At 45.4% G+C, this 23,891-nt stretch overlaps 1 protein-coding gene across 1 annotated transcript; it reads right to left on the reverse strand.

The window, feature by feature from the left end:
- Window positions 1–472: 472 nt before the first annotated feature.
- Window positions 473–7,908, reverse strand: pim2 (Pim-2 proto-oncogene, serine/threonine kinase). The gene is made up of 7 exons (XM_010904764.5): window positions 7,530–7,908; window positions 3,357–3,457; window positions 3,168–3,218; window positions 2,510–2,724; window positions 1,896–2,065; window positions 1,597–1,773; window positions 473–1,499 (listed from the first exon to the last, which is right to left on the reverse strand). The coding sequence occupies exons 1-7, from the start codon at window positions 7,585–7,587 to the stop codon at window positions 1,354–1,356; spliced, it is 918 nt and encodes a 305-aa protein (XP_010903066.1). The 5' UTR covers window positions 7,588–7,908; the 3' UTR covers window positions 473–1,353.
- Window positions 7,909–23,891: the final 15,983 nt, after the last annotated feature.

Below are 23,891 nucleotides of genomic sequence, written 5' to 3' on the forward strand. Positions count from 1 at the left end.
GGCTGCTCTGGAAAAAGACTGTGTGGTTGTTTCAAGAAGCACAATACGTAATACGATACTTGAACAAAAATGAGCTGCATGGTCGAGTTGCCAGAATGAAGCCTTTACTGCGCCAATACCACAAACAGGCCCGGTTACAATATGCCCCGACAACCCCTTTGTTACGCGCCATCTTCCGGCACACAGTAATTTGGAGTAATGAGACAAAAATAGAGCTTAATGGTCACCACCATAAGCGCTATGTTTGGAGAGGGGTCAACAAGGCCTATAGTGAACAGAATACCATCTGCATTGTGAAACATGGTGGTGGCTCACTGATGTTTTGGGGGTATGTGAGATCTAAAAGGCACAGGGAATCTTGTGAAAATTGATGGCAAGATGAATGCAGCATATTATCAGAAAATACTGGCAGACAATTTGCGTTCTTCTGGACAAATGCTGCGCATGGGACATTCTTGAACATGCATGACAATGACCCTACAAATGGTACATATATTACCAATTCTCTAAGGGTATGCACATTTTGAGCACAACTGCATTTAAAATACAGAGGCAGTTAAGGTTGTTTATGAACCTTCAGGAAAATATTCAAACTCCATTGGAAAAAATACATTATTCCTAGTCAGGAATTTTGAAGCACAAACAAATCCACAGACATTCTAAAAGTGAATGAACAATATTATTTGATACATCCTGGATGTACATCCTACTGCACATGCTATAGGGAGAAACTGACAAACAAATGCCTTTCTTTTTAGAAGAAAACAGTGTCAAAGTCAAATTCCCAAGACTCAGCTCTTCTCTAAGTCCACTGTATGAAGCAAGTCTGCCTTGTATGTCCATAGGGATGTTGCCAGTGTCATTACCGATGCCTCATGAGGATAATCAATGAAGTTCCCTGAATTGATCATTTACCACAGGTTATGTAGTTCTTTATTCCTCCTAATTCGAGGTACATTAACCTGTAAAACCAGGTTTTCACTTATGTCAAGTATGTGATCTCAACTAAATCCCATAAAATTATAGAATGAAATGGTATCAGAAACTTTGACGTGACTCACCCCTGAAGATAAATAAATAGTATTTGCAATAAATACCTTTAAATAATCAAAAGTCAATCATAAATATATCGTCCCAGTAGTCTATAAAACTATGGAATGTAACATTATGTAAAACATGTATTGATAATTTAGACCTATGCACATGAGTCAAAATGTTTTGAAATATTACCTGTAAAATTTAAATAAAATATTTAAACACTTAAATAATAAAATGTTTTCCCAAGGGGACCTGATTAGTTGAGCACATACAAAATGACAATGGATTCTTTAATCATACAATAGTATCTGGAACTCATAGGCTTGACAAAGAGGTGTCTTCCCCATGTATGTATCCACGGTCATCAGATGACTCCATCCAGGGATGAAGTAAAATCTCTTCTAAGCTTGGTCTATCCTCTGGTCTGTATGCTAGGCACCAACGTACCAAAGACTGGCACTCTGTGGGAGGGGTGGGGGATATTTGTTAAGGTAAATTATATTTACAAATAAATCCTGAATTGTTCCTATTTTTGCCTTTTTTGTCAAAGACAAGTACCTTTTGAAATGCGTTTGGTAAAACCTGGTGTAGCCTGCACAATTTCGCTGTCCCTCTCAAACGGGATGTCCCCACAAACCATGTCAAAGAGAAGAACTCCCAGTGACCAGACAGTCAGTGATTGGGCATGGTAGTGCTGATGTAGGATCCACTCAGGAGGACTGTACACTCTGGTGCCTAGTGAAAATAATGGTTACATAACAATAACAAAAAAGATAGTCAACAATATTTGAGGTACATCCTGTTAAATTTGGTACATCCACATACATTTGGATATCTTAAGTACTTTTTTTACTCACCCTCAAATTCTGTGTAAGCAGTGTCCTTGAGCAGGGCACCAGAGCCAAAGTCAATGATTTTAATGTCTCCTGTTCGAGTGTCTACTAAAATATTTTCATCCTTCACATCCCTATGCACAATCCCATGTGCTTGACAAAACTGCAGAGCTTCCACTATCTGGCGCATGAACCTAGAAAAACAACCTATGGTGAGAAAATCATATGACAATAATAGGCACAAAATGCCCAGCAGTGGTTGAACTATGTCTCCAAACTTTTAAGCCAGTGGTTCTGAAAGTAGCACTCAAAAGCCCAAAAGGCTCCCAAAAAGAAGGGCAGAATTGTGTCCTCGCAACATTAATTCAAGCCAGAAAACAACAACTCTGATTTGCTATGGATGGATGACTCAAGAAGGGTAGGCCCATATTTTCATATTTAAAAAAGGACGTAAATGCAGCATGCAAAATTGTAGTATTGGGTGGAAATTCGCAAACTGGATATATGGACACAGATTAATAAATGTTCAGCCTATTGAGTAATTAATTTTATAATTTAAATAAAATAACAATGGTAGCCATCTATCTTTACAAGAAGTCCAAAAAGTTTTAAATCCTCCATAATTTTATAATGGTTACCTTTGTGCAAGTGACTCATTCACTGCTCCCTGCTCTGTGATAAAGTCAAAGAGGTCCTGACACGGTAGTGGTCTTTCAAAGACAATGAGAAATCCCTGTCCTGGCACCTTGAACCAGTCTAGCATCCTGATCACGCTTTGGTGCCAGGTTCCTGCACCAGTGCCCAGCTTCAAAAGCAGGGCAATCTCCATGGGTACCAGGTTGGGTTCATCTGGCTGATGTCAAAAAGACAGATTTTAGTATCACTATGATTATGTCTGCATTAATATACTTGCTGCCTAAAGACACTGAATAGTGAACACAAAAACAGCTCCAGAAAAACTTAAAGAGTAATTTTAACCCTTTTTTGGGAAAGGAAAGAAAAGGGTGCAATGGTCTCTTAATTTTTTCCGGAGCTGTATTTTAGAATTATAGATTTTTGGTCCAGATAGAGAAACGCTGCCAGTAAGTTCCCTTGCAATATTCATTTTGTAAACCTTCCACAAAGGACACAAATGTTTATAAACAAAACATGAGGTTGAATCAATCTCCAGCAGAGGGCGCAAGTAACATTCAAATTCCCATAAATGACTATGATTATCATTAACCACAAAAGAAACCCCAAAAACTAAATGTTAATCTTAAGTTAAACTGCATTTTTAAGTTGGGTAAAACTTACCAATCGCACCCACTGCTGAACTCGGTCACTTGAAATTTGTTTAACAGCCACCTAAATTAAATGGGGGAAAAAAATCACGTTTATAATAAAATTATTTCATCCAAAAACATGTTTTTGAATTGTTTTTATTGACCACTAATTGATGTTTGACTCTGCAATTAAATTAAACAAAAAATTGAAAAAAGCTACCTGCAGACCATCTGAGATGCGTTGCCCAGCAAAGACCGACCCAAATCCTCCGCTTCCCAGAAGTGCACCAATGTGATAATGATTCTCAAATGATTCTTTACCTGTGGTGTCAAACAAAATACATTAAAACAGTTATAGGAAAATAGTAGGATTACTGTTATTTGACATGGATTTGATGTATATGGGCTCAATATGTGTATGTATGTTTTCAATCTATGATTCTATAAACTATGGTTGGAACAATGTTCAGCGACGTGTCCCAAAACACTTCTGGTCACGTGACGTCAGAGGCCTATACTATGAAGCAGAATTTGGGGTTAGAGAGCTAACCCTGTAACCTGGCATGTTCCAATTGTACTCTAAGGTCAGAATATCAGAGTTCCAAGTCGGAAGTTACAAATGGAACGCCTCCTCAAGTCGGAGCAACCCCACTAGCGCTGAGTTCGTAATCAAAGATGGCAAAACTTTGTATCAACAGTAAGTGAAAGCTGTAGTTTTACTGTTTATTTTAGCAATTCTGTTTATTTGTTTCTCGTACAATTTTAGTACTGTCCAACTGCTGTCTGTGGACATGTTGCTATGGTGTTATATGCATGAAATACCACTTAAATGCCTTTTTATCAACAGAAAGGGCAAGCGCAACAATGGCTTTCACGGGGGTGTCCATCTTGTTTTCAGACTTGGACTTTTGGAACACAACCAACTTGGATTAACTAGGGTGTGACATCATTCCGAGTTCCGAGGTAAATGGAACGCGGCATAACTCCAGGTTGAACCCTATGTTGTCAGTGTCACGACGGTGGTTCACTTGTTACCGGGTTACATGGTAATGTATGCTGCACGCCTTACCTGCTCCGGAGCAGGTTATATTCGAGAACTGATCAACACGTATAAAAGCACCGCCTACTGACCAATCAATTATCGGTTGAAAATAACAATTTATTAGAAAACTCCGCGGAGATCAGTGCGCAGATAGTAAGAGGGACTCTCAGAAAAGCAAGAATATTTAGAGACCGAAAAAACCTGTTGGCTTTCTCTGATGAACATCTTTACGAAGAATTTTGATTCTCAATGAGGGAATTACATATGTTTATCAGCTTCTTGAGCCATATGTTGCCAGTGCAACACATCGAAGTTGTACGCTTACAGTTCCACAGAATGTATGCATAGTGTTGTGATTTTTTAGTTTGCTACAGTAGTGTATGTATGCTGTGGGTGATGTGGAGAAAAAAAAACTGCTGCGCAATTCGCAAGGTGGTTCTTGCTCCAACAGAGACTTGATACATTTGTTGTGTTCCCTGGCCACTTGCCCACGCAGTCAATTAAAGAGGGCTTTGATGAAATAGCCAGTAGACCATACATTGATGTAGACGTTGACTACTTCATCTATAAATAATGTAGACCCTATGACGTTTACTGTTGAATATTAAATGCAGCATTCTCCTTTCATAGGGTTCCCCAGAGTGATCGGTGTGCCATAGATTGCACCCATATTCTGATGGCAGCATTGCTGGATGAGAATGAAGGAGATTTTTTAAAAGTAATTCCACTGCATCACCGTTTAGGTAAAGGAAAAATAAGGATACTCATTGTTTGGTCATACTGGTACATTGCCTGCACTGACACCAAGGGTTTTCAGAAAAAACAGTAGGCTGAACAATTAGAGGAAAATTCTTTTGAGCACATCTGGAAATATTCACAGAGCACAGATATCACAGTTGGACTCTCTCTCCACCATGGAGTCCTTTCAAATGCACACTGATGTTTCACTTGTTATATACATTTTTTATTTTCTCCCAAGACCGCTTAACACTGCTAGGGTTGCAACTGAAAGAATACAGCAAAAATTGTCTTAAGAATTCATTTAAGCAACACATTATTTTAATCGAGTGCACAATTGTCATTACAGTCAGCTCTAGTTGAGCCTTAAAGATAGAGCAGTGATATTGATAAGCATTATCACTTACGCTGATTTTGGCTGAAGGAACTGTTGCTTTCAGTCTGAATTATATTTTTGTTTTCTCTAAAATTATTGTTTGATCCTCTTTAATGAAATATGTGGCTCTGGTAGACTTGTCCATATTTGCGATTGGTCATATGGCGTAAACACCACCCCTTTTATGTGACAGCGCTCGTCGCTTGACTAGGAAGACCAGGGTTAATTTACTAAATTTGTAGCAAGGCCGTAGCCATGGAGTCAACAATGGGGGGGACCCAATCAGCCAGGGGTTTGCGGGTCCCCCGAGAAAAACATTCAGAAATTTAAATAATAATAAGACTCAATATTTATAAGGTTTCTAAGATTTATATTAACCATCAATATTTACACAATCTGACAACACTGTGTTGGTATTGTTCCTAAAAAATCATAACTAATGTTTCTCCAGGACCATCACTACAACTGACCTGTAGTTAGTTGGTAAACCCAGTCCAAAGACAGAATATTCCCCTGCCCCCCACGCTTTGACCCAACCCTAACCTCAGAGACACTTAAACCTAACCTTAGTGGTAACTGTGCCAACATTAATTATGATGTTGTCGGAAGAACACCATCGTGGCAATATAAGATTGGTCATCAATAATTGCTCCTTTTCTCACTCACCTCCATGCCAACAGGGCAGGAATAGCAGGTGACATCCTCATACCCTCTCTCTCTTTACTCTGAATGCACCAGAGTGAACATGAAAGAAATATCAGTAAACAAGTTTATTGCCATGATGTTCAGGAATGGATTACTAACTCTTATAAAAATAAACATTGACTCGCCTCTTGTGCTACTGCATACTTCTATCATCTGACTAGTATTTATTTTCTCACTGCTGTCAACTTTTCTTTTCTGAGGCTGCCCAAAACAAATTATGAATGTCACTGCCACCCTTACTCATGCTCATGATGACACTCACTGTGAGTGAAAGCTGACTAATAAAACAGCTTGCACTTTAATTAAACAAACACCAATAATGCTATTTATCATAAGTAATACAGCTATAAAGTATACTATATGAATATAAAATCAATGAAAAACGACTACTGTATGCATAAATAACACATGCAACGCAACATATGTTTGACACTTTATTCAAACTTCACGTGGGCTTTCTAACATTTCTAACAAAATCATTAACTTAAGACATTAACGTTAGTTTAATATGCACATGAGCACCATTGTGATGGTTGACTTAGCACTCGCAAATCGGCCCGTGTTCACCAAAAACGTTTGTTACCACTCCATGCAAGTAATGACATGTTCATGTTAAAACTATCACAATCGACAGGAAGATATACGTAACACTCATTACATTTTAGCTTTCCACTTTTTAATACATTTGAAAGAAATAAGAGAGCACAGTGTTTGTCATAGATTGTACCTACCAGCAACAATCGACCGACGGCTTCTGTTGGGGTACGGAAACAACACTTGGACAAACCACACGCAGAACTGCAGTAAACCTCAAAACTAGAACCGGTAGTAATAATAACGGCAATATGTTAAGTTTAGTAATGATTATGTTTACATTTGCTAATGATTATTTTTGGACGGCGGTGTGTGATTGACTTTCGTAGTATAGCGCATTTTTGTATTTATAATTTATATCAATATATTCAATATCGTACTCTAACGAGTACTCTAATTTTGATAAACTTTTAAAAAAAAAATTCTATTGAAATACCATTTACTGTTGCTCAAATAAGCAGTTTTTTTTAAGTGTGTCCCATGAAACAGTCCCCGTTTCATTAAAACATTATAATGAATGCATGGTTAAAACAAAAATTGGAAAGGCATAAGAAACGTGGGATGCGAACCCACAGTATCGGGAAATATGCCTGTATGCACATGCCATGACATTTATTTCTGCTAATCAGATGCCTCGACACAACTGTTGTGATTGTCTCGACACAACTGTTGTGATTGTCTCGACACAACTGTTGTGATTGTCTTAGTGTAACTGCCGTCAGTTCATAAACATGCATTAGATTTCGTTTATGTGGTGTGTAATTTCAGTACAGTTATTATATAGTAACTGTACTGAAATTACACACCACATAAATGAAATCTAATGCATGTTAATGAACTGACGGCAGTTACACTTGGTGTTTCAGAAAACCTCGTTCTGCCCATCACTACTGTGATATTGTAGTTAGATCACCATAGCAAACTTTCCAAATTCTTACCGCTTTTTCCTTTGGCATCCAGATCCAAGTGCAGGTCGATACAACGTTTATCCAACATTGTTTAATTAAATATATCCGGAGAAAAGTAAAGTGTAAATTCAGTAAAAAAGTATGCCCATCACCAATTTAATACGCAAAGAGTCGTCTGTTAGGGTAAAAATACCCAACAGTAAAACCGTGGATAATTGCCGTGGATATCTCTAGACAGATGGATTCACAAACTGACACGTCTGGTTCAACTTGCAGTTTTTAAATTAAAATTATGAATACGCCTACATGACTCATCTAACCAATAGCCTCTAAATTATAAATAGTATTTTGAATTGTGGTCCAATCACAACGTAGCATGGTTTAATTATATGAATATTAACGTTCTTCAACTACGTTTCTCAGAATTACAGCACTCGGTGTATGTTCCGGTAAACGAGCGTTCTTTTGACGGGAATAGGGGCCTTGTGGTCTTTGACTATGTTTCTGCATTCAGCAACAAATACTTAACGCAAGCATATTAAACATGTTAGTAAATTGTATAATTCTGTCGACTATTAGTAACAAATAAGCAAAATAAACCCTGTCAGTGACAGGAGAGCTGTTATAGATTATATTTCGCTGTAGATTAAGTTGAGATATTCTCTCAAAAATGTATACGTTTACTTTGGGCGGGAGTAAACAGTCCCCACCCACCAACAAGCAAGGGAAGTAAACAGTGAAGTGTCGATGTGTAGGTTCACAACCTTCTTCCTAAAAACACTGATTTTCTCCCGAGGGCGTATCCTTAAATGATTATTCACAACTGCTGCGTTCCCGTGCGTGTTCTCCGCAGCATCATCGAGCAATTTTATGGTTTGATGCCACCAACAGAAAAATAGCAGTTGTGGAGACACATCTTACATACAGCTCCGGAAAAAATTAAGAGACTACTGCACCCTTTCCTTTCCAAAAAAAAGTCGAAAAGGAAGGTTTTGAGTGAGGAATTGAAGGGTTAAAATTAAGAGACCACTGCAAATTGAACGCTTCTGTTCCTCACTCCAAATCTTCCTTTTTTGGAAAGGAAAGAAAAAGGTGCAGTGGTCTCTTAATTTTTTCCGGAGCTGTATAAACGAAATATATAGATTTATTTTGAAAGGATACAAAAACATTTCAATAGTTAGCTATCATTATTAATAATCACAGAGCAGAGGCGTTGCTAGCCGCACCCGCCACCCGGGCAGAAAGTACAGATTTCAAAGTACATGAGTAAAATGCCAGTGTACATGTTGCGGCCTACACGTCTACATTGTCATAATGCGCGATCGAAATTATTTATGAATAGATCAGGGGCTATTTTTTTGGGGGGGGGGGGGGGGGGGGATTCAATTTGAAATACGGGGCTATTCATAAAAGACCCGAGGCTGTAGCCCCGGACGCCCAGGCCTAACGACGCCACTGTCACAGAAAATGCATCTACATTTTCAAGTATCATTTCTATTCTGTCATGAGAATCTGACCAGGAAATCAAATTGCTTTCAATATGATCTGCAAAGTCTAACATTATTTGCACTAGCTCTGCAATTGCCATTGTACCCCTGATTGTAGCCTACCTATTCATAATTTTCAGTCACGCGGTCAAAACATTGTTGAAACATGGGTTAACACTGGGAATTCCATGGAGCTACTGCCCAAGCCGGTCATATGTTCTACTTTTACAGCCCATGAATGTTTAGATCACCTCACAAAACATGAAAAACAAAGGTATTTGCAGTAAGTAAAATGTACACCCTTTAATCACAGAACATTTGCCTTAATTTAAGATTGCATTAATATTATGTTTATTTAATGCCAATTTATCGTATTTGTACTGATTCAAATGTTATTTTACGTAAAATGTGAGGTAAATTTACAGATAATGAAATTATCTGTAAAATGTATTTTAAGGAAGACATTCAAAATGTCTTCCTTAAAATTGCAGGTCATTAAGCATCTGTAGTTAAAGTGATTTTATGTTTTAAAGGTAAATAATAGTATTTGTACAGACACAAAAAGTAATTTACTGTAAATTACTGTTGAAAGACAATTAAAACATTATTTTACAGATTTTGTTCTGTGAGGTAATGTGGGATCATGGGAGTTGTTGTCTTTAGCGCCACTTCAATAGTTCTATATGGTGAAGCTTTGCCCATAGGGACTTCGCTCCTATTGGTTTACCCTCTCTGCCAATCGGCAGTTACTGAAAATTTAAATATGCAAATAGCACCGCTCTAGGCCATCTGCCCCAAGGCTATAAAAGCAGTGCTCACACCCCAATCTGCCTCCCTTCTTTCTTCACGAGAAAGTTTATTTATGCGATCTGGTGATTTTCTACAAGAGTCAAGGATGACTTCACCTTCTTCCGCCGCTGGAGCGGCTTCTTCGATGACGGCACCCCGGCCGCTGGCTTCATTGTCAGCCTGCCGTTGCGACGAGCTGGACCCGGCCGTGGACACGCACACTCTGTGTTGTGCGTGTTTGGGGCCGCAGCACGCTCGCGAGGGTGCTACAGAGGAGCCCATATGCACCCTTGCCAGTGAGGATGGAGCGGCTGGCATATTTCACTGAGGAGGTTCCACTCGCTGACGTCCTCTCTCTCCTCTCCGAGGAGGACTCCTTTCAGGAGTCGGGGCGCCAGCTGAGAAGACCGGCCCGGTGACGGCTCCGCCCACCTCTGGAACTGCTCCCTCCCGCTCGGCTGAGTGGGAGCGGCGGCGTTCTAGCTCTTCCTATCCGGAGGTGGTCGCCACCCCTGTGGACAGGGGTATCGACCCCCCGGCAGTGAAAGAGGACTTTTTCACTGCCATCTCTGCCGCTGCACGGCGCCTGCGCATCCCCATGCCAGTGTCTGCGCCAGAGGAGGGGGATGACCTGTTTGAGGCTGCCCGCCGCACGGCGCCGTCGACGACGCCAGAGGTCCCCTCTCTGCGTGGAGTGCGCCTTTTACGACCAGGGGGACTGCTTTCACTGCCGTGGAGGGGAGGTTGGAGATGCTGAGTAAGGGCATTCCGCCTCTGGAAATCTCTCTGGCGTCCTCACTGGTTCCGGGCCTGAGCACCTGGTCTGACAAGCGCCCCGCCCTGCCTTCGGTGAGGCACCGTAACAGTACGCTCTCTCTGTGCAGTCTCTTGCAGCCAGCAATAATATGGGACTCCTAGCTGCGGCCGTGGCTAGGATGACGGAGGGCCGCACTTCTTTGTCCCCGGCTGAGGTCAGCGAGGTGGCACGTGCCTCGGCGGTCATCCTGAAACTGACCCAGGCCAACTCCCTGTCGGCTGGTGGGGTCGCCTACGCCGCAAGGCACAACATTGCCGTGCCAAGGCAGCGGGGTCAGCTGAACAGGACTCGGCGCGTCCTGCACAACGGGAGGTGAGAGAACCTCGCCCCCAGAGGGCGTCCCCTCCTCCTCCTCCACACCGACAAGCCGACGGGGGTCGTAAGTCTCCGCCATTCAAGAAGCGGCGTGCATGACTCTTTGAGGGGGAGTGTCCCTCGGACGCTTCCCCACCCTGTGTGCGTTTGGTGGGGTGCTCCTCTTCTCGTGTAAATAAAGCTGTGTGTTCACCTTATTTACCTTTGAGTGAGCCTTCATTGCAGACGGCCGCTGTAGGCCTGGTTAGCGAGTGGGCTTCCCGCCCTCAGTCTCTGCCTGAGGTCAGGGATGTCCGGCTCCATAAGTCTGGACTTCCCTCCCCGTCGACCCTGTAGGGGCGGGCCGTGATGGGGGTCCGGGCAGCTTTCCTTTGGACAGGGCAGGCTTCTCCGCTCATCCCTCTGTGAGTTCAGGTCAGCTATGCTTGGGTGCGCCACCTGCTGGAGCCTCTGTATCCTTGGTTACGGCTGTAACCGGTGGAGAGATGGACGGCTCGACTCAGGTGACGCGTGCGTCGTCCTCTCCCTTTCGGGGTGGCCCCGCCTTGGGCGGGTTGGCTGTTTATGGACAGCCCTCCCACGGCGGTCGGGGCGGAGGACGTGTACAATCAGTGGCTGACAACGGCCCCTCTCGCCCACTCTCTGTCCTACTCAGAGTGGCATCGGTTATGCACTCTGCCGGGGTGGCTAGACATAACGCTGAGAAAGAGGTACGCGCTGCAGTTTCACTGTCAGCCTCCCCCGTTCTTGGGGGTCGTGGTGACCGTCATGACGTCTCCTGTGAAGGTTGCGGCCCTACAGGGGGAGATTGCAGCCCTTCTGGACAAGGGGGCGGTGTCCCTGGTCCCGTTGGGGCAGAGGGAGAAGGGGCTCTACTCCCCTTACTTCCTGGTCCCCAAAAAGACGGGGGGCATGCGACCGATTCTGGACCTGTGCGTTCTGAACAAGTGCGCGTAGAAGCGACCGTTTCGCATGCTCACGATAAAACATCTCCTGGAGTGCGTGCATACCAGGGATTTCTGCGTCAGCATCAATCTGAAGGATCTGGCGCACCCGGCGGAAGAGGCCAGGGTCCACACGTTCCGGTTAGTGTGACAGCTCACTCGCCTGGACTTTGCGGTGAACTGGGTGAAGAGTGCTCCTCAGCCCAGCCGCCTAGTGGTGTTTCTGGGGCTCCAGTTATCCACGGTCTCTATGAGGGCTCGGGTGTCTGAGGCGCGGAGAGTGGCCGTCACGCATTGTGTCGGTGTACGCCATCATATCTCTCCTAGGTTTGATGTCATCAGCCCATGCTGTGGTCCCGCTGGGTTTGCTACACATGAGAGGGCTTCAACACTGGTTCGCCCGCCTCCGTTTGGACCCGGTGCGTCACCGGCGTTGTCTGGTCAAGGTCCCGGACTCTCTGGGGCGGGACCTGGCTTTTTGGAGGCACCCGCACACTCTGCTCTGGGGGGTTCCCATGGGCAGGGTGTCAGTTCGGGTCCCGGTTTTTACGGACGCATCCCTGAAGGGCTGGGGCGGGACGTGCCAGTCGAGCTCGGCAACTGGCTAGAGTTGGAAACGATTCGGCGCGTGTTGCTGCACTTCGCACCGGCCCTACAGGGACGGGAAGTGCTAGAGTGGTCAGACAACTGCACAGCAGTCGCTTACGTGAAGAGGCAGGGCGGGGTCAGGTCTCTACCCCTCCACCTGTTGGCGGTGCGGATTTGGGAATGGGCTCAAGTGCACCTCAGATCTTTGAGGGTTCTTCACATTCCCGGAGAACTCAATGTGGGCACAGACCTGTTGTCCCGGGGGGGTCCCCGGGACGACGAGTGGCGTCTTCACCCCAACATTGTGGCCAAGCTCTGGAGGCGCTTCGGGAGGGCGCAGGTGGATTTGTTCGCGTCCCAGAAGGACGCGCATTGACCCCTGTGGTACTCTCTTCGAGCGCAGGACAGGCCGTTGGGCGTGGACGCGTTGGCTCATCGGCCGTGGCCGAGAGTACTGTTGTACGCTTATCCCCCTCTACAATGCATTCTCCTCGTCATGTCTCGGGTGCGGTCGGAGGGTTTGTCACTCATTCTGATCGCCCCCTTTTCGCCCGGGTGCCCTGTGGTTTGTAGGGGCAGCCCAGATGGCGGTGGGGTCGCCGTGGCCGATCCCTTACCGCCACAGGGCGTTGTCGCAGGCGAACGGGTCGATCGGGGCGTTCCCTGTGTCAGCCACTGCGGGCTTGGCTCCTGAGAGGGCCAGGCTGCTGCGCCGGGGTCTGACGGCGGACGTGGTCGCGACCATTCAGGGCGCGAGGGCGGCCTCAACGTCGGCTAGTTACTCTAGCCAATGGGTTATCTTTCCCCGCTGATGTGAGGGCAAGGGGGTTGACCCCCTCTGTTGTGATGTGGGCAGTGTCCTGGCGTTCCTGCAGAGTCTCTTTGAGCACCAAAGGTCCCCTGGCATGCTGAAGGTGTACGCTTGTGCCATTTCAGCGTGTCATGAAGGTTTCAATGGCGTGTCTGTTTTAGTCACCCCTTGGTTAAACGGTTTCTTGCCGGGTCCCGCCGTCTCCGGCCGGTGGCCCGGCGGACGTTGCCTCAGTGGGATTTGGCGTTGGTTCTGGAGGCGCTGTGTGACGCGCCGTTCAAACCTATTGACCAGGTACCATTGAGACTGTTGTCCCTTAAGACAGCGCTTTTGTTGGCTCTGACCTCTGCTCGACGACCATTAATGGTGATGGTAGCAGGGCCGTGTTGCTTCCTAACCCGGCTTTTCTGCCCAAGGTGATCAAGGCGTCTTTTCGCTCCATGAGGATGGTGTTGTGGGCGTTCTCTCCCCCTCCCCATGCGGGTGCGGGAGAGGAGAGGTTGCTTCCTCTGTGTCTGGTCCGCGCATTGGTACAGTATGTGCAGCGCACGGCCGCGGTGCGGACCGCGCCCCAACTCTTTGTATGTCACGGTGGCCCCAAGGTGGGCCAGCCGTTGTCAAAGCAGCGTCTGTCTCATTGGTTGTGTGAGGCGATTGATCTGGCCTACAGGTCACGTGGTGTCCCTGCGCCTGGTGGGTTTGGGGCCCACTCCACGCGCGGGGTGGCGGCCTCGGCCGCACTGTTTAGGGGCGTGGGTTGGAGGACATTTGCGCTGCCGCGTCCTGGGGGAGAGTCGTCATTTGTCCGAAGAAAGCATCCCCCACACCATTACACCACCACCACCAGTCTGCACAGTGGTAACAAGGCATGATGGATCCATGTTCTCATTCTGTTTACGTCAAATTCTGACTCCACCATCTGAATGTCTCAACAGAAATAGAGACTCATCAGACCAGGCAACATTCTTCCAGTCTTCAACTGTCCAATTTTTGTAGCTCGAGCAAATTGTAGTCTCTTTTTCCTATTTGTAGTGGAGATGAGTGGTACCCGGTGGGGTCTTCTGCTGTTGTAGCCCATCCGCCTCAAAGTTGTGCGTGTTTTGGCTTCACAAATGCTTTGCTGAATACCTCGGTTGTAACGAGTGGTTATTTCAGTCAAAGTTGCTCTTCTATCAGCTTGAATCAGTTGGCCCATTCTCCTCTGACCTCTAGCATCAACAAGGCATTTTCGCCCACACGACTGTCGCATACTGGATGTTTTTCCCTTTTCACACCATTCTTTGTAAACCCTAGAAATGGTTGTGCGTGAAAATCCAAGTAACTGAACCGATTGTGAAATACTCAGACCGGCCCGCCTGGCACCAACAACCATGCCATGCTCAAAATTGCTTAAATCACCTTTCTTTCCCATTCTGACATTCAGTTTGGAGTTCAGGAGATTGTCTTGACAAGGACCACACCCCTAAATGCATTGAAGCAACTGCCATGTGATTGGTTGATTAGATAATTGGATTAATGAGAAATTGCACAGGTGTTCCTAATAATCCTTTAGGTGAGTGTATGTTGACACAGAGGGGTGCTGGGATTAACCAACAGAAAACAATGCAACCAATGTTCATTTTGGGCTTGGGCAACAAATCCATATTGGGTGAGCTTTTTCTAAAAGGAGACAGATGTGCTTGAATGGGGGGCTTGCTCTCTTCTACGTTGTCATTATTATATTTTTTATTATTATTTGTTGTCATTACAAACTAATAAGTAGTTAATATTTGGTTTTTCCATGCCGTGGTATGAAAGAAATACCTATGTGGTCCATGACAGTAAGGCCAGGGTTCATGTCGGAACTCTGGAGCTCTGGCTTAGGGCCAATCCATACACACGTTGTCTTTTGTTACATGAACAACTAAAATACATTAAAGACTGTTACTGTCTACATTGAGATTTTACACGTTTCAATTAACATTGTCCCATATCAGGGATGGCTAATGGGCTAACCACTGCTGTCAAGACCTTGGACCTGGCTGGCCCAGAGCTACGCAGAATTTTGGCAATGTTGGAAAATAACTGTTGCATAACACTAAACTAACAGGTTGTGTAACAATAAAATGTTATTGTCATGTGTTGGCATTTTGGCATAATTGTGGTTCAAAAGGAAAGGTTGTGTTTGTTGAAATGCATGAAGGTCATTTTATGGGCTAAATGAATGTAACTGTAATGTCACCATGATGTCAATCCAGCCATTAGCTTTTCATATAGGCCTACATACCTACATACTAGGGGTGGAGCCGAATACGGTATTCGGAAAGGCACAAATAACGTGGTTTTTACAAATACTTATTTCAAACAAATACTTAAAAAAATATTTGTATTCGGGAACAAGAAAACCGTTATATCAAAAAGCTGCGTTTTCTCATGAGACCACAGTACATGCCCGGATGAGTGAGTGAGTGACGTTCAGTCGGGGGAGGGGAAAATAATAAAAGTGGTAACTGACACAGGCTGCTCCACACATCTCCATTCTCCACACAGCAACAGAGAGCGCTCGGTATTTTATTAGTTGTTGGTTAACCATGGATGAGTTGGCTGTTATGTTATTTTCTTTTCAATTACGTTCCTTGTTACATGTTCATTCTGTCGGTTTAGCGTTCTCCAACAAGGACGGGTGGTGGTGGGGTTCATAATGTTCACAAATGGTATTTAGTAGTTTTTGGTTTAACCATGGATGAGGTAATGGCTGTTATGTTATTTTCTTTTCAATGACGTTCCTTGTTGCATGTTCATTGCTGGATTTATGGAAAAATATCAACCAATATTTCCATATCCATAATTATTATAATAGATTTAATTAAAGAATACTTACACAAAATATTTCTGTTTGGGTGTTCTGCTGCTGGGCTACTCGGTCGGTCCACTAGTAGCCTAAAGGCTATGACTGATAGTTACTTTCGTAACTCCAGTTCAATGAGTGGAGCATCGCCCATAGGGCATAGTTTACCCCATCTGCCCTATTGGCTATAAAATAGGTTGTCATACTCTGCTCTGTCTCCCGACATACCTTTCTTCACGAGAAAAGCAGTCAGAGACCGGTCAGAGTTTGAACCCTACGGGCGACGCTCCAAACGGCACGTCACACAGCGCCTCCAGAACCAAATCCCACAATGGCAATGTCTGCTGAGCCACCAGCCAGAGACAGCGAGACACAGACAGAAAACTTTTCACCAAGGAATGACTAAACACAGACACTCCATGGAACCCTTCATGACATGCCGAGATTGCACATGCGTATACCTTGAGCGTGCCAGGGGATCTTTGCTGATCAAACAGACGCTGCAGGAACGACAGGACATTGCCAACGTCACAACAGAGGGGGTCAACCCCTGCGTCCTCACACCAGTGGACAAAGATCCTTCAACGACTAGCATTGCTAGCTGATGTGGAGGCAGCCCTCGCACCCTGAATGGTTGGGAATACCTCCTCAGTCAGTCCCCACTGCAGCAACCTGGCTCAGTAGCCAGGCCCGCAGTGGCTGGCCCAGCACAGGGAACGCCCCGATTGACCCGACTGAGCCGTTCGCTAGTGTCAACGCCCCGTTGCACCCGGGCGAAAGGGGGCAATCAGAATGAGCGACAGCCCCTCTGACCGCACCCGAGACATGACAGGGAGAATGCACTGGAGAGGTGGAAACGCGTACATCAGCACTCTTGCCCAATGGTGGCCTGTCTTACGCTCAAAGAGAAAACCACAGGGGGCAGTGCACGTCCTCCAGGGACGCGAACAGATCCACCTGCATCTTCCCGAAATGTCTCCAGACCTCAGCGACAATGTCGGGATGAAGATGACCACTCATCGTCCCCAGCCTGTCAAGGATGCATCTGTAAACACCGGATCTCCGCATCTCAGACACGCGCGCCCTCATAGACACTGTGGATAACTGGAGCCCCAGAAATACCACCAGTTGACTGGACTGAGGGGCGCTCTTCTTCCAGTTCATCGCATACCCCAGGCGAGTGAGCTGAGTTACCAACTTGAACGTGTGAACCTGGGCCTGTTCTGTAGAGTGCGCCAGGACCAAAAGGTAATTTAAGTAGGCCAGAACTCTGAACTCTATCGAACGGAACCTGTGTGTACTTGTATGCCTGACCCTGAAAAGCAAACCGCAGGAACTTCCTGTGGCGAGGCAGTATTGGAACATGGAAGTAAGCGTCCTTCAAGTCGATGCTGACGCAAAAATCCCCGGGGTGCACGCACTCCAAGGGACGTTTTGTTGTGAGCATGCGAAACGGCCTCTTCAACATGCATTTGTTCAAAACGCGCAGGTCGAGAATCGGCCTCATGCCTCCTGTTTTCTTGGGCACCTGGAAGTAGGGTGAGTACAGCCCCCTCTACCTCTGGTCCAACGGGACTAGAGACACTGTCTCCTTGTCTAGAAGGTCCGCAATCTCCTCCTGCAGGGCAGCGACCTTGAAGGGAGACATCATGACTGTCTCTACGACCCCTAAGAATGGGGGAGGCGGGCAGTGGAACTGCAGCGCATAACCCTTCCTCAGTGTCTTATCTAACCAGCCCAGCAGTGTGCATAGCAGAGAGAGTGGGCGAGCACACAGCTGGGGAGCTGTGGCCAGCCATTGACTGTACACCTCCTCAGAGACTGAGGGCAGGAAGACCGCTCACTAAACCTACCCGGGCATGCAACAGCCTTCTACAATGAAGGCTCACTCACTGGTAAATAAGGTGCACACAGCTTTATTCAGTACAACAGAGGAGCTCCCCACCAAAGAGTCAGGTATGGCGTTTCTTGAACAGCGGAAGGAGGGGATGACTTCGGGAGGCGAGGTTCTCTCACTTCAGGCTGTACTGGTCGAACCGCCCGTTGACCTGGCACGGCGATGTTGTGTACGACGACGCAGTCAACCTCCAGGCCTCCGTGAACCTGAAGCATCGGGGGGGGGGGGGGCAGCAGACACTGAAGAAGAAGCAGGAACCGGCAAAAGGGGACCCAGCCGGAGACACTTTTCCCTGTCCTTCTGGCTCACCAGAGCCGCCGTGACTGTGGCACTGGAGAGTGCCTCTTCCTGCAGCGGGGCATTGAGGAACGGCATCTTCTCCGGCTCACAGGTGCCTGACCTGCACAACCGTCTTGGCCATCACCCGGCCGGCCGAGAGGGAGTTAGCCTGGGTGAGCTTGAGAAACAGCCGTCCCTCCACCATGGTGAAGGCGATGTGGGACTTGACCGTACCCCGGGTCATGAAGGGGGCCCCCTATGCTTCCTCAGCGTACTTGCACAGTGAAGGAAACTCTGGCGCAGCAGTCGATGTTGGGCGGCGAGCCCGCGTCCAGCGGCCTCAAAAGAGGTCCTCCCCCTCCTCCGACGTGGGCACCGGCACTGGAATGCGCAGCAGCGGAGATGTCAGCGAACAAGTCCTCTTTCACTGCCGCAGGGGGGGGGGGGGGTGGACATCCTCCTCCGAAGAGGAAGAGTCGGAAACAACTCCACACCCGCTCAGCTGAGCGGGGGAGAACAAGAGAGGGACCTCCTCGGCGAAGTATGGCAGCCTGTCAATCCTCACCTGTAAAGGGAGGACGGCGCAGGCGGTGCAAACCGGCTCGTCGATGGCGCCGTCGCGAGCATGCAGCGGTCCCAGACACGCACAGCACAGTGTGTGCACGTCAACCACCGGGTCCAGCTCGCTACACCGGCAGGCCGACAGAGAAGTCGGCAGCCAGGGCGCCGGGCTAGCAGAGACCACTCCAGCGGTCGAAGAAGGTGAAGCCATCCTTGGCTTTTATGGAGATCACCGATGACTGCATATCTAAACCTTTCTTGTGAAGAAAAAAGGGAGGCAGAGCAGAGAATGACAACCTCTTTTATAGCCATGGGGCAGATGGCCATGAGGTGAGATTTGCATACAAAAATGTTCAGTGACTGCCTATTGGGCAGAGGGGTAAACCAATAGGAGCGAAGCCCCTATGGGCAAAGCTTCACGACATAGAACTGGATTGTTTTACACCTGCCTGATACATTTTTTATTTTGAATGAATTGTGGGATGTCAATGGAGAACAAAAGACTGGTTTATGGGTTGTTTTCATATTTGGGTTAAGCCCAAATTATCCCTTCAAAAGAAAGTTCAACCTATGTAGAACAACTCCCAGCGTGGTATGTTTTGCGCGCTGTCTTTCAAGTTCTAAATGCCCCCGGGGGGAAAAAATACATCAAATTGTAAGGTTAGCAGTTGGAGAGACTTGCAACCGACCTACACAACACAATTCATGGTAAGTGAATCAGGTTTTTGATAATAAGTGGTGTAAATTCACTGAAGTTACACATCAACACAGTTTTCTAACATCTGTTTTCGTTATGTTATTGACCAATACAATTTAATTGTCTATCTGTATCTAGCTAACTGACCAGGCTAGCCTAGCTTCGGGAAAAAACACGGCTAGCTAATGAAAAGTTACTGATATACTTTTGTGAAGTCTGTCACTCTGCCAGTAATTACTCTGTGTTTTATGGCAGCTTACAATTTTTTCAAATTCTTAAACTGTCTGTAAAAAAAGAGTTTGCTACTGTAGCTACTAGCTGTTCCATTCACTTAACGTAGATAGGCAATCTGGCTAAAAGAAATATCTAATTTATATCTAGATTAATGAATATTGTATTCAATTAATGAATACCAAGCAATATACCAAAGTTGGAGTGAATCAAATTGTATGTAACGTTCCATGTATTTATATACATAATATATACATTCACTGATACGACTTATACTAATTCCAGAGACTCATCAAGGCAAGGTGATGATTGAAAGTACAAAAAAAAACATTGTTTAATTTTTTTTGTCTACACAACTCTGTGTGGAGTTGAGTAATATTTTACATGCCCATGTCTCCATCAGTAAGCCAATAGTTTATATTGTTCTTTGTGTCTGTGTGTGTATGCTTTCCCTTCATGATCGAGGTGTTTTGGGAATGAAGTCTCCTGCCACAAAATATTCAAAGGCAGTGAGTATTCATGTCATCCTGACATAAAGACAGCGAATGGATACAGTGCACAGTAGTGGCTATTCTGTTGCCATTGGGTTTATGCACATACATTTTTTAGTTTTTCCAAGAATTTACAATTACCTTTTTGTGGGAGGAAACACATGGTTAATGGACTGCACTTATAGCGCTTTTCTACCTTAACAGTACTCAAAGTGCTTTATTCTTTTGCATCTCACTTACCCATTCAAACACACTATTGGCGGAGGAACACAATATACTGTTATTTAATAAATGTTTACATGTACTTTTGTGGTACGGTTATTTACTGTAATTTAACGATATCCGTATGGAAACTTTGCTGCCAGACTTTTTGACATTTTTTACAGATTATGTTGTGCTACTAAAATGAAAGCGTACGAAAGTACAGACCGCTATCTGTACATTCAATCAGGGTGGGTTAATAATGCAGTTGTTCGGGAGGTGAAGAAATTGTTCATTGTCAAAGGGAATTTGAGTGCAAATTTACCTAAATTACCATTCGTTCTATGGGTGGTCAGTGTAGTGCAGCCAGTAAAACAGTCAGAATCTTGTGACAAATTTACCGGTAATAATATAATGGCCCACCATTCACAGCCTGGTTTGCTGCAGAGATGTTTTGATTTGTGCGATTTTCTCCTGTATTAACTTAGATAACGCTATATGTTTAACAAGAAAGGTTTAGCTAGCCTCACCATAGTTAGCTAGGCCATTGGAGTTGGTTGCATCGGTGCAGTTGAAAACAGACCATGTCATTCATTACAATGATTAATTTCAAGTTTCAAGGTTTATTTGTCAAATGCATCGAACAACAAAGTGTCATCCTGCACAATGAAATTCTTGAGACATGACACCCGACAACTACATAGTGAGAGTTAAGAAGAGGAGTATATAATCAAATAAGCAATATAGCTAGAGAGAAAATAATAAAATAAAGCAACAATATACATAGCACTTTAAACTAGCAGCAATATGGGTAGTAAAATTGAACATTTCGATATGGCAAGTATGGCAGTAATACACATAACAGTGTAAATTAGCAGCAATTGGTAGAGTTATTGATTATTATAGATACAGTTTCTAACAAAAGTGAGAAAATATTTGATTATATCTTTTCATGTGACAACACTGAAGAAATGACAGTTTGCTACAATGTAAAGTAGTGAGTGTACAGCTTGTATAACAGTGTAAATTTGCTGTCCCCTAAAAATAACAGAACACACCGCCATTCATTTCTAAACCGCTAGCAACAAAGGTGAGTACACCCCTAAGTGAGCCATTTTCCCTCCCCAGTGTCATGTGACTTGTCTCAGGTGTGAATGGGGAGCAGGTGTGTTAAATTTGGTGTTATCACTCTCACACTCCCTCATACTGGTCACTGAAAGTTCAACATGGCACCTCATGGCAAAGAACTCTCTGAGGATCTGAAAAAAATAATTGTTCCTATACATAAAGATGGACTAGGCTATAAGAAGATTGCCAAGACCCTGAAACTGAGCTGCAGCACGGTGGCCAAGACCATACAGCGGTTTAACAGGACAGGTTCCTCTCAGAACAGGCCTCGCAAAGGTCGATCAAAGAGGTTGAGTCCATGTGCTCAGCGTCATATGCAGAGGTTGCCTTTGGGAAATAGACTTATGAGTGCTGCCAGCATTGCTGCAGAGGTTGAAAGGGTGGGGAGTCGGCCTGTCAGTGCTCCGACCATACGCCGCACACTGCATCAAATTGGTCTGCATGGCTGTCGTCCTAGAAGGAAGCCTCTTCTAAAAATGATGCACAAGAAACAGTTTGCTGAAGACAAGTAAACTAAGGACATGGATTACTGGAACAATGTCCTGTAGTCTGAGGAGACCAAGATTAACTTATTTGGTTCAGATGGTGTCAAGCATGGTGGTGGGAGGCAACCAGGTGAGGAGTACAAAGACAAGTGTTGCCAGCGGTGTGTTGTGTTATTTTGAGGGGACAGCAAATTTACAGTTATACAAGCTGTACACTCACTACTTTACATTGTAGCGTGTCATTTCTTCAGTGTTGTCACATGAAAAGATGTGAGGGGTGTACTCACTTTTGTGAGATACTGTACATACGAGTACAATAAGCTTATGAATGGTGGCATAGCACACTACAACTACGTAGTGAGAATCTCACCACCAGCGGTCTGCCCGTCACTTTGTCCAGGATCCAATTGCAAAAGGAGGCGTAAAGTTTCAGTGTCCTGAGTTTAGGAACAAGCTTAGGAACAAGCTTGGCGGGCACAATAGTGTGGAATGCAGAGCTATAGTCCCACAACAGCATCCTCATGTATGTGTCGCCTTTTTCCAGGTGGGAGAAGGTGGTGTGTGTCGTCAGGGTGATGGCATCGTCCATAGATCTATTGGGGCGGTATGCAAATTGAAAGGGGTCCAAGGTGTCAGAAAGTTTGGAACAGATGTGAGTTCTGACCAGCTGCTCAAAGGTCAGTGCTACAGGGCGGTAGTTGTTCTGGCAGGTGATGGAAGGTTTCTTTGGAAAGGGGAAGATGGTGGTCTGTTTGAAGCAGGAGGGGACTACAGACAGAGACAGACAGAGGTTGAATATGGAGGTGAAAACCTCCGCTAGTTGGTCAGCGCACCCCCTGAGGACAGCCTGGAATGCCATCTGGCCCTGGGGATTTCCGAGGATTCACTTTAAAAAAAAACTCTCCTTACATCAGCTGTGGTTAGGGACAGAGTGTAGTCGTCCTGGTCCTCAGCAAGCCTCACTGAAGGAATTGTGTTGGTCCCATCAAACTGTGCATAGAAGGTATTGAGCTCGTCAGGGAGCGAAGCAGCGGGACGAGCATCATTGCTATTTCTCCCTTTGTTTCTGTGATGTGTCAGTCCTCCCCACATGTGTCTGGGATCAGACCCATGTGGGAATACAGAGAATACAACCTAACCCTGTATTCTCTATAGACGAAGGTCCGTGCTCTGAGCTTAGCGCGGACATTACCATTTACCCAAGGCTTTTGGTTGAGGGAGTCCTTACATTGACCCTTGAGACGACATTGTTGATGCATTTGGAGATATATGCTGAGACAGAGTCTGTGTATTCATCATTGGCTGCATCACAGAATATCTGCCATTACATTTAGATATGATTGCAAATACGAATATACACCGATCAGCCATAACATAATGACCACCTGCCTAATATTGTCTAGGTCCGCCTTTCGCCACCAAAACAGCCCTGACCCGTCGACTCCACTAGACCTCTGAAGGTGAGCTATGGTATCTGGCACCAAGACGTTAGCAGCAGACCCTTTAAGTCCTGCAAGTTGCAAGGTGGGGCCTCCATGGATCAAACTTGTTTGTCCAGCACATCCCACAGATATTCGATTGGATTGAGATCTGGGGAATTTGGAGGCCAAGTCAACACATTGAACTTATCATTGTGTTCCTCAAACCATTCCTGAACCATTTTTGCTTTGTGGCATGGCACATTATCCTGCTGAAAGAGGCCAATGCCATCAGGAAATACCGTTGCCATGAAAGGGTGCACATGGGGTATACAACAATGCTTAGATAGGTGGTAAGTGTCAAAGTAACATCCACATGAATGGCAGGACCCAAGGTTTCCCAACAGAACATTGCCCAAAGCATCA

This window comes from Esox lucius, chromosome 12 (assembly GCF_011004845.1).
Source record: "Esox lucius isolate fEsoLuc1 chromosome 12, fEsoLuc1.pri, whole genome shotgun sequence".
In the NCBI taxonomy this organism is placed as follows: domain Eukaryota; kingdom Metazoa; phylum Chordata; class Actinopteri; order Esociformes; family Esocidae; genus Esox; species Esox lucius.

Excerpts from the sequence above, each read along its gene's own strand:
- pim2 (XM_010904764.5), bottom strand. The coding sequence starts at position 7,587 with ATGTTGGATAAACGTTGTATCGACCTGCACTTGGATCTGGATGCCAAA. Across the intron at positions 3,219-3,356 it reads GCATCTCAGATGGTCTGCAG|GTGGCTGTTAAACAAATTTC; the intron begins GTAGCTTTTTTC and ends CATTTAATTTAG. Across the intron at positions 1,500-1,596 it reads TACCAAACGCATTTCAAAAG|AGTGCCAGTCTTTGGTACGT; the intron begins GTACTTGTCTTT and ends CCCCTCCCACAG.